This window comes from Aquila chrysaetos, chromosome 3 (genome assembly GCF_900496995.4).
Source record: "Aquila chrysaetos chrysaetos chromosome 3, bAquChr1.4, whole genome shotgun sequence".
Taxonomy (NCBI): Eukaryota; Metazoa; Chordata; class Aves; order Accipitriformes; family Accipitridae; genus Aquila; species Aquila chrysaetos.
In genome coordinates, this window is record NC_044006.1 from 16620884 (window position 1) to 16631944 (window position 11061).

The window sequence follows — 11061 nt, forward strand, 5'->3', positions numbered from 1 at the left end:
ACATCTTGCTTTATTACCGCAAAGACAAACACAGGTACTGAAAATACACATATATACCTTTTAATCTACCGAGCTCAATTCTTGTTTCGAGGAGTGCAACATGGATTTTACTGAAGAGCCCTGAAGGCTAATCAGAGGAGCAGTTCTCCATGAAGTCTGAACTACTTCATGATCAGCATAAATAAAATCAAGGGGGCATAATGCTTTTGTGTCAACAAGTTTAAGGGAGGTAAATATTTCCACAAGTGTAGCTTAGGGCTGTAAACCTGCATTAAACTATTGCACAGTCTGACTTCTGTACAAAGTCCCCAGTACTTCCCCCCACTTGAAATCCAATGCAGAGAAGGTATTACCTGCAGTGATCAGAACTACAGCATACAATGTTTCTAGTCATTATGCTAAAATACACCTCAACTAAAACAGCTTCAATTTAAAAAAAAAAAATTACTTATCACAGATTAACTAAACACAGAAGTCACCTCATTCCAGGTGCAGAGAGTAAAACTTTAGTACTAAATGCACTCTGCACAAGTGTGGGTTTAGTCACACCAGAAATATCTGTGAGACTCCAGGGTTACATGAACAGTCATGGGGAAGTCTGGCTTGGCAGCTCCAATACAGCTGCTTTTCCATCCTTGGGATAGAAACAGCATGGAAAATTGTACAATATAAAAGCAACACTAACCCGATCTTATGGCAACACAAGCCATGTAATCGCTTCCATTCAAGTTCCATTAGGAATGTGAGCTTATCGGGCAAAACTAACTTTATTCATCCTGGAATCCCTTCTTGTACTAGCACAGCTACTCATATGCAACAAGCGAAAGCTCAAGCTTACTAGGTATGATCAGAAAATGGCAAAAAACTTTAGTATTAATTTTCAAGAGAACTGTTTAGATCATAAAGCAATTCCAGGAAAGAAAAGTTGGCATCAAATCGCATTTGAACATGCACTTGATGTGCTCCTTGTGCCTGATTGAATTCATCCTAACAGATGTGTAAAATTCTGACCAGTCAGAGGTGCTGCTTTCACATCCCGTCAGGCTTGAAGAAAGGACAATGTATTGGACAAACGGTGCTGGTCTCAAGCACAAAACCAAGTGCATTTCAAGAGCTCCCAAGTCTCTCACTAAAACAAAGAAGTTACTCCAGCAAAAGAGCTAAGCAGGATAAATTGTGATTTCCCCAGCACGAGAGGCAGAAAAAGAATCCCATTACGCTGCAATAAACACAAGAGTTTGAGTCACCAATTTAATTTTATACAAGTCAAACTACACGTTGTATAAAGAGTACAAGGCAGTTCTAATGTTTGCTATTGCATGTTACAAAAATCAATTTAGCTATAAAGGGGAATTTTTGGGATGAGTCCTATTCCACAATTTAAGTGAATTGGCAACTGTGGTTTAGCAAAGCCTTTGTTAAGACTAGAACTCTAGCTCAAAGAGATTACATTTCCAATAAAGTTCAGACTTACACACAACAGGATTATAGCTCTCCTAGTCTGAAGCAAAATGTTAACATAAATGAGTCAAAAAGGAGGGAAGACAGTTTTATTTACCTAGTTTTCATATCCAATAGGTATTTAGAGGCTGACAAACCATACAACATACTAGTGACTTGGACCACATCCAAGAGACACATTAGTGTCTGACAACAGTGACACTTGATATTCAAGAAAAAGAAGTCCGAAAGCTTTAAGTTTGAAACATAGGATTTTTCAGCAATACTGTACGATACAGGTTCCAGAGTACCTTTATTACCTTTAATACAGTCACAGTGGGGGGGGGAATGTTCTTTTGGCAAGTTAAGATACAACACAAATGCTCCAACTTGAGTTTATTGCTGGTCTAAAATCTTCCTAGTATTGTTACCAGTTTATATAGTTTGCAGCCTGCTTCCACAAATTAAGATAAACCGGAGAATTATCTGACCTGCCCAGCTAGGCAATCCTGCCTTTGGCAGCAAGCTGTAACCTATTACACTAATGATACCCATAGTTCTAAAACCATGAAAAAAAAAAAAAAAAAAGGAAAAAAATGATACTTTCAAAAAAGCCCAGATTTAAGCCTGTTTATATTCAGTTTATTTTTAATATAAAAACCACTTTGCACTTAAGAGTAGTTAAGTTACTCCTGCGGAAATGCTATAAAATCAAACTTTTAGCTGAATTTCTACAAAAGGGGGACTTTTCCTGCTTTGCACCACCATCCGATCTCGTGTTTTCAAATTTGGGATACAAATTAAACCTTTATGCCTCATTACTTAGTTCTTAGGCCATTCATTCCTGCAAGAGAAAAAACCAACTTCTGAAGTACTAACATAACACTAATGGCCTGACAAGTAGGAAAATGTTCCATAATAGTGTGCAATGTAAGAGGAGAGTTGTAGTCTTAATCTCTTGAACTAGATCTTGATCGTGAGCGAGATTTTGAACGAGATCTGGAGCGGGACCTCGATGCAGCTCTTTTGGGTGGTGACTCTGAACGAGCCTTGGCAGATGGCTGCTGCTGCGGAGAATTGGAACGAGACCTACTCCTTGACCTGGACTTAGACTTAGCATCTCCTTTACCATTTTCTTTGGGAGATCGAGACCTGGACCTGGATCTGGACCGTGACTTCTCAGACTTCTCCTTGGATCTGCTGTGAGAGCGTGAACCCCTGTCAGACTTGGGTTTCGATTTGCTCTTTGATCTAGACTTCCTGCTTTTAGATCTGGAACGTGAGCGGTCTTTGCTTCGTGACCTGGATTTAGATCTTTCAAAAAGAGACAGAGTTTATTCTGCATGAACTCAAGTGTACTTATGGCAGTTTTAAGTATCTATCAATCAATAATTAGCAATTCCCGTACTAACAGAAAACAATGCATCACTTACCGTGAACGGCTTTTGGAGACACTACGGGACCTGCTGCGACTGCTCCTACTTCTACGACTTCTGCTTCTAGACCGTCTTCTAGATCGTGACCTAGAAACATTTAAAATGTAATTTGGCCCTTATTCTTTGCCTGGTGTGCCCTGCTACGCTATCCAAGAGCAAAAAGCTGCTAAAGAACTTCTCAAAAACAAGCATGGCCACATCGAGATGTACTACTATTAATCCACCTACATTCAATATATTGTCAATGAATTACATCTGACATTTCACATGTGAAAAACTCTCAAACCTGGCTTTGCTGTATTATGTAAAGTAATTCCTTCCACATTCTCAGGCATCACCCTACTCCTGAAATATCAACTGAAAGTAACTATTGCACGTCGGGCTACCTATACCTATTCTTAGTGTAAGTAGTCTTGATGCAGAGACTGACATGTCCCAAAAGTTACCTTGACCTGCTGCCAGAGTAAGATCGCCTATGGCTTGACCGTGGCTTGTCTTCAACCAGCCTTATCTTCCTTCCGTTTATCTCTGTGCCATCCAGTTTGTCCAGGGCACGCTTCATGTCCGAGTAAGATCGGAACTCAATCACTCCTTCATTTGTACGTTCTTTGTGAGCATCTGCATAGGTTACCTCACCAGCTTGCCTCATGAAATCCTTTAGGGAGTAGATGAAGAATTACATAAGCATTCCACATGCTTACGCTCTGGAAGTACATTAGCTTAAGACAAGTCTGAGCAAATGCAAGCAGCATTAGTTGCATGTAAACATTCATACACAAATACTTCTACCTAAATCAAAATGAACATTGATATTAAGGGAAGTTATTGCTTCCTGCTAGTCACAACAGGCTCTATGATAGAACATTAATACATACTTTCAAATCCTGCCAACTACAGCGACTGGAAAGGTTTTCAACAATCAGTCTGTACTCTGTACGAACAGGCGGTCCGTATTTATCTCTTCCAGATTGTCTCCGACTGCTATATCCGCCACCACCCCCACCTTTATTGTACAAAGAAATAAAGTTAGATCGTCTCCTAGCATGAAGAAAACTAAATGTTCTGAAAAAGTTAGTTAAACAGTTATATTTACTGGAGTAGGACTTTATTTCTCTAAGCCTCCAATAAACTTTGCAATTTTGCCATAATCTATATTAATGGCAAATCAAACAGACTAAAATCCTACAAGTCTGTGCTCCTAAGATCTGTTAGAGAGTGACTGCTCCTTATTAGATTCACCTTGCTAAGTTTTATTTTACAGAACATTGTAAAATATAAAACTTAACTGATTACATGCATTTCTACATTTTACAAAAACGTTTACTAGTTACACTAAGTACTTACATCACAGTATGAGGTTTTTGGTGGTGGTTTGGCCACAAAACACGCAAGGTAACAGTCACCTAGTTCAGTTTAACCAGTTTTGTCTAACCCTTGGAATCCTCACCATCACCCTGCGTCTAATGGCAAAAGGCTGCTGTCGTCATGGCTTCCGGTAAGGTCAGCCAAAGGGTCATAGGGCAAGGGTCACACAATGTATGGAAAAGCCATGGCCAATCAGGAAAGGCAGTCATCTTAGCCTCAGTGGACACAGCCTCAGCCCCACTGGTCACTTTTAAATTGAAACATCAAGGACTTGTTAAAAAGTTTGAATTGAACATGCAACAACTTTATACAACATACATTTGATTCTTTTTAAAAAGACAGATACCCACCCCCCCAAACACCACACTTCTAGATTACTGAAAGATGAACCTTAGTACTTTTAATTAACAGTACTAGGCCAGTTAAGCTCTATAAAGCTCAGCTCAAGAAGCTATACAAGTTAGCTGAACATAGAAACATTTATAACGTCCCCCACTTAGTACAACAGATTACTGCTTGAAAACCGCCCCCCCCATATATTCAACTGAAACATTCACATGAAAGTTCACAGCTGAGTGCTTCTACCCCAATTATGCAACGGTATTTATTCATTAACATTAGTGATGGAACATCACCATTTCGTCTAAATGCTCCCAAGAACACTGGAGCCCTTAAATTAGCAGAGCATATCGTTTCTAATTAACGAGAAACCCTTTCTAGATGGCCACAGTTTTGCAGCCAGAATTGCTTTACATATTTGCCCTCCTCGGTTTCTTAGGGGATATCCGAGTGCAGCGCTGGTGCCAAGAAAAACGCCTCCAGCACCAAGTCAGCAGAATAGCTTGCTCCCAGCGATGCACCCGGTATCCCCTACTACCATGCTCGCAGAGATACCGACACCCCCCCCCCCCAGCCCCACGGGACTCGGTCCCATCCACTCAATCACCCCCGGCTCTGCCCTGCCAACACAGCCGAGCCGCCTCCCCTCGCCTCCTGCCCCTTGCCCGAAGCAGCCTTACAACCACGCAGAAAGATGGGCCCGTACTCACTGCGACTACTGTAGCTGTACCCGTCCCTGTCGCGGCGGGGCCCGCGGGCGTGCTCCACGATCACACGCTCCCCGCACAGATCCTTGCCGTTCAGCTCGTAAACGGCATCGTCGGCGTCTCGGGAGTCCTCGAACTCCACGAAGCCGTAACTGGGGGGAGAAGCAAGGCCCCGTCAGCCGCCCGCCCGCGCCTCCCGGGGCAGGGGGGGCCGCGCCGGCCCAGCCGGGACAATAGGAGCCGGCCCCGCCGCAGCGCCCCCGCTCCCCCCCGCGCCGCCGCCATCTTGAGCCCGGCGCCACGCGGCAGCGCGGGCGGGAGCGGCCAACGACATGGTGGGGGGGGGGAAGGGGGCGGCGGGCGCGGCCCGCCCGACCCCGGGGACGGCAAAGGGGGGGCGGGGGGCGTCCGCCAGGCGGTGGCGGCCTTTAGGCCGCGGGACGGCGCTCACCCGTTTTTGAGGTCGACCTCGAGCAGGCGGCCATAGCCGCTGAAGAAGCGCTGGATGTCCTTCTCCCGGACGTGGTAGCTCAGGCGGCCGATATAGACGCGCGGCATGTCCGCGGCGGAAAGGGGGGGGGGGGGGAAGGGGGAGGGAGAGGAGAAGAAAGAGAAAGGGGAGGAGAGAGGAGGAGAGAGAAATAGGGAGAGAGAGAGGCGCGGGGAGCGGCGCTGCAGGCCCACACGCTGCCACAGCCGCGGCCTGCTCCGCAGCACAATGGCGCCCGCCGCCCGCCGCCGCTTTTATAGCGGGGGCGGGGCCCGCCGGTACGGACGTTACGGCGCAGGCCAGGAGGCAACGTCATCACGCTCTCGCGAGCGGGCGCTGGGGAGGCGGGGGAGGCGAGAGAGGCGGGTAGGGTGGCTACGCGCATGCGCGGAGCTCCGGGCGTGCGCTGGCGAGGCGACAGCCCGCGCTGCGCACGCGCCGGGCGCTGGCGGGCTCCGGCGACCGGGGCGGGATGCGCTGCTCTGCGCATGCGCAACGGCGCCTCCCGGCGGGGCGCGCAGGATCGGGCCTGCGCCGGGCAGGCCGAGGGGGCCTGCGGGGCCTGGCCTTCCCCGCACCCCTCAGCCCCACGGTCCCGGCGCTCCCTTCATCGCCGCTGAGGTTGCTGCTGCCTCTGCTGCTGTCCCTCCCACATCCCTGCCCCCGTGGCTGCAGCCCCTCAGCCGCTGGCGCCAGGTGGCGGCGGTCCAGCTCTGTCAGCTCCCACCGGGCCCGTTTCGCCCAGGTCTGCCTGACGGCTGGACGGGACAGGGCTATGAGAGGGAAGGCTGGCGGCAGCGCGTCCGGGCCCGTGGGCCATAGCCCAGGGTCAGTCAGAGCAAACCCCTGGGGTGGGAGATCACCGCCGCGTCCTTAGGCGCCTGGCAGGTCCCTTGCCGGCCGGGAAGCCCAGAGATCTCTTGTCTATGGAGCTGCTTTCTAGGCAGGGTTACATGGGAGCAATCCTTAATACCAGCCCGAAGTCACCGAGGTCTGTGTCCTGGTTTCCCTTTAATACATGTTCTGAATTAGAAAGGTCCTCCCAATATATTACTAAACCCACTGTTTCAGTCTGCTGGGCTTTACATTGTAGCACTTATTTCATAGTGTGTAATTTGTATATTTGATATAAATGTATATTGTATTCTAATAATGCAACACTTTTATACTGTTTACTATGCAATTTAAATATTTGAGGTGAAAAGGCCAAATTTACTCCTACTCCTGGATTTTTCCCAGCTGCATGAAAAGCAGCTCTTTGTTCACCTTGTGCTTCAATATTGTGAGCACCAATGTCAGTAATGCAGCCCACCAAAGACACAAATAACTGCCTTCAATTTTCGGGATGTTGCCCTCAGTTAATCTGTAACAAAGCGGCTGCTGAGTTTGAGTTAAAGAAGTGGGCAAAATCTCTTGAGTCTCATTTTTTTCTCATTTAATAAAAGCTTGATTTGTATAGTACAGCAGACAATGAGTGAACCCTTTCTCTTCTGTTATAGTGGACAGTGCTTGTAACATTTCATGAGTTTGAGTGTTTTCTGTCTGCTTTAGAAAGACTTTCGCAGGTAAGTCACAAATTTACAGGCCTGCTGTAGTTTTTCCACAGACTATCAGCAGGAGATGTTTTGACTTGTGCATCAATTTAACCATTAGCCAGGCTGTAGTGTTCATCAGCTCTGTGTAGAGAATTCAAAAAGCTTTTCTTTAGTCCTGAATAACCCGGCACAGAGGGGAACAGCACAAGATATGGCGTACCTTGCCCTGAGCCTACTGAAATAAAAACTCTCCTGGAAGAGTTGGGATGTATCTCACACTCATGGTCTTCAACTTTCAGCTGTTCTGTTTAGAGAACAAGCTCTGAATCACCAGTGCTTTCTCAGAAAGAGGTAAATGGGAAAAGTATTGTAGCTATTTATTGCTAAAATGTAATAGTATCTCTGAGCCTCTCCCATGGACAGCAATACCATTGCACTGAGTATTGTATATACAGAACTAAAGCATAGCTCTCTCCTACCAGAAATTTACAATATAAAAAAATCAATTTGTTTAAGTAATTTGTGTCATCTTTGAGATAACTGCAGTTTGTAATATCTGATCATAAAGGTCCTCTCCCCACTACAGCTATATTCTGTTATTTCCCACTCCTGTTCTCGTAAGAGGATAATGATTCACTGGCCCAAGTTTTAAAAACCTTGGATGTGAACATTTATCTGAAATTGTCTGTGCTGGCACCTATGGAGTAGGAGAGCTACATGCTAAGACTTGCTAGAAACAACCCAATTAGATAGTTCTTGTAAAACTTCCTGTGCTTAATTGAAGATAGTGTGTAAGCCTGTACTGAAGTTCAAGGATAAGAAGGATAGGTAAGCCTGTTCTTAAGGGCTTCCCTGCAAGTGGATGCTCTTCAGGATCAGAGCATTAAACAACTGCCTTTTCTGAAAGATGTGCACTTCTGTACTTTCCTCACAGCCCATAAAAGCTGCCCTCTTGTAGGTGATGACACTCATTTCAACATCTCTGCCTCTTAGCATAAGGAATTTCTTTCCCCCTTCCAACAGGGAAAAATAAATTCTTCATGACAAAAGCGCTGTCCATGCATCCTCTGAGCTCTGAGACCTCAGCTGGTGTTTATATCACTGCCTTTTCTTGGGAGAATATTCCCATACAATGCCCTAGAAGTGGATGAAAAACAGTCTGTTCAGCTAAGGGCCATATGGAGCATGAGCAGTCCCTGCACTTTCTGGCCTGTTTTTATGTATGGAAAGAATTGAGCTTGGGACCTAACCATCCTGAGTGCTGGGATGTCAAGCTGTAGCAAACAAAAGCAAATGAGTGAGTCAGTCCTCCTGTAATGAGACAATCAGACAAACCCACTCCCAAAAGCAACATCAGGTTGGAAAAAATCCCGAAGGGAGTAAGTGACAAAGCAGCGCAGGAGAGAGGGGTCAGGAAACAGACAAATGGCACTAGGAGTGCATTTGCTGAGTCAGGGGAGTGTTTAGGAAGGGAAAGGAGAGACAGTTGCCTCATTCTGTCTTGCTTGGTCTGGCTTGTTACTAGCGACAATACATCCTGCTGATGAGGCGAGCAGAGCCGCCTGGGTCAGAAGCACCGGGGACCTCCCCAGTTCTGGACCAGTAAAGCACACATGCACAGCAGCTCTCCATTGTACATGTGCTGAACACATCCAGGGACAAAGGAGCCATGCAGGTATCTCCACATGTGCAGTGCCCATTTCTGCAAAGAAGTATTGGTGCCTGCGCCCCATATGCCTTTTAGAAGTATGCAGAGGATGTGACCATATAGGATGTGAAGTCCCATGTTCCATGGGATACTGGTACACCACCGCTGGATGGTGTGTCTTTCAGGCTTCCAAGGGCCTCCATTATATATGATGGCCCTCTCTGGGAGGATATCTCAAAGCTTTTGGCAGGTGGCAACAGAGAGACATTTGCTGAGGCCACACAGAAAGTGAGGGAGGATTCACATTAGGATCTTGCAGCCTTGTTTTGTTTTTCTGTTCCTATACTTGAGGAGGGATAAAGGGTCTCCAAGGTGCCTCCTCACTGGGTGCCATGTTCTGCGTCCCCCTCAAGCCATTTTCAAATCCTTGATTCTCACACCCCTGCCCTTTTTTCACTGTTTGTCCCCCATAATCAGTTACCTGGTTTTCACATTGTTTCTTCTTCCTCTAGCCTTCTCGGACCTTGCGGGGCTTGATGGCTGGGTTAGGACCAGCCTGGTGCCTAGAAGGAGAATGACAAAAACTCCCCCTATTCCAAGGCCATTTAGAGACCTATCTAACCAGCCTTGGCTGTAATTAGAATGGTCTCAGCCCTGTGCTGTCTTATGCCTTCTCTTATTGTCTGTTGGTAACCCTGGAAGGCAAGAAGTGGCTGTAAAACAGTGACATAGTGACCAGAGATGAACCTCACCTCTTACACAGTTCAGGCAGGCTGGTGGATGTTACTCAAAGGAGATGCAGATCAGATCCAATTATCTTCATCCTTTTGGATCAGTGGTCCCAGGCCATTTCCCTGACCTATCTCTGTTGTGTCCTATTACTTTTACGCCCTTGACTTAACAGTCCTATTCCTGATGTACATGAGCAAACGCAGCAGCAGGTTCAGCCTCTGAATCAATAGCCTTTCTCACACACAGAGGGACGTGTGTTCCTGAGTCCTGGGAACCCAGGATAAACACCTCAAATGCATTAGTTTTATGGTCTGATCTGCCAAATCAACTGGCGCTGCAGAGCTGGAAATTGCAACTCTGTAGTTCAAAACTTTGGTGCTTTTTCCTGGGCACTTAAGACAAAGAGAGAAATGGAGGAAGAAGTATTACAGGCTTTTCATACCAATTCCACAGTGGAAGGTTGGAGGAATGTCATAAGAAGAAATTACAATTAATCTTTTTTCCTCCTAAGGGCAAAAGGCTCTAATCTCTCGGTACAAAGGTTTGAAGTCTGTAATTAATCATAATCTGTGAGATGCGAAGCAGAGGTCTGGTAACCTTTTATGGGTCTTTTATTGTTAGTCCAATAAAAGTATCACATGTAATTTGTCTGTCTTGTTGAGGGCTAATATTTGGCTAGTGATTATTTTTTATAATCTGTTGTCAGAGGCGATCTCAGTGTGAAATTCATGTTCTTTCTCCAGTCTTGCCAGTAGTGGGTATGGCCATATGTGAGTGTCTCATGAAAACAGTATAAAATATGCATATCATGAATTTATTATGCACCAGCTGTTTGTTGCAAGACTGGCATCTCAGGGTGCTGCTGTCAAGTGTCTGACTGTTTCTGTTACACTTCCCTCTCCCATCACCTCATCCTCGTCACATCTCTCTGATAGGAGAACTCAGTTCTGAACCCGGGTGCTGCTCAAGAGGCAAAATGGGCAGGCTGGCTGGTTTTCTCATGTTTTCCCATAGCTCCTTTGTGTGAATCCTATAGGCACCGACACTAGAGGGCAAGTCTGGATTCACATGCAAAACGTGGGCAAATTCAGTTCAGGTCTTTGGCAGGTGTATCTAGGTACTGTGATCATCGGGTATTTCGCTGCTGTGATCATACCTGTCATCACTGGGTATTTGGTGGCGGACATACCTGCATCTTCATTTTGTTCATGGGGAATGGAGGCTTAGGGAGTGTTATGGATGCAGGCACACTCAAATCCAACATGTGTTTAAAGCTCAGATTTATTCTTCAGTAAAAAGTTAGTTAGAACTCCAGTAACAGTAGTGAACTACAGGCTCAATGGTGTAAGGGTAATTAGTACTACACGGG

The 11061-nt window shown here is 46.0% G+C and overlaps 1 protein-coding gene across 1 annotated transcript; it reads right to left on the minus strand.

Moving 5' to 3' along the window:
* Positions 1 to 1237: 1237 nt before the first annotated feature.
* SRSF6 (serine and arginine rich splicing factor 6) lies at positions 1238 to 6036 on the minus strand. Its single transcript, XM_030008853.2, has 6 exons — positions 5739 to 6036; positions 5291 to 5439; positions 3752 to 3879; positions 3323 to 3531; positions 2874 to 2963; positions 1238 to 2754 (listed from the first exon to the last, which is right to left on the minus strand). The coding sequence occupies exons 1-6, from the start codon at positions 5843 to 5845 to the stop codon at positions 2391 to 2393; spliced, it is 1047 nt and encodes a 348-aa protein (XP_029864713.1). The 5' UTR covers positions 5846 to 6036; the 3' UTR covers positions 1238 to 2390.
* Positions 6037 to 11061: the final 5025 nt, after the last annotated feature.

What these genes read in the sequence shown, in the direction of transcription:
- SRSF6 (XM_030008853.2), bottom strand. Translation starts at nt 5,845, where the DNA reads ATGCCGCGCGTCTATATCGGCCGCCTGAGCTACCACGTCCGGGAGAAG. An exon ending in GTACAGCTACAGTAGTCGCA is followed by an intron (nt 3,880 to 5,290) that starts GTGAGTACGGGC and finishes TGTACAATAAAG; the next exon opens with GTGGGGGTGGTGGCGGATAT. An exon ending in TACTCTGGCAGCAGGTCAAG is followed by an intron (nt 2,964 to 3,322) that starts GTAACTTTTGGG and finishes AAATGTTTCTAG; the next exon opens with GTCACGATCTAGAAGACGGT.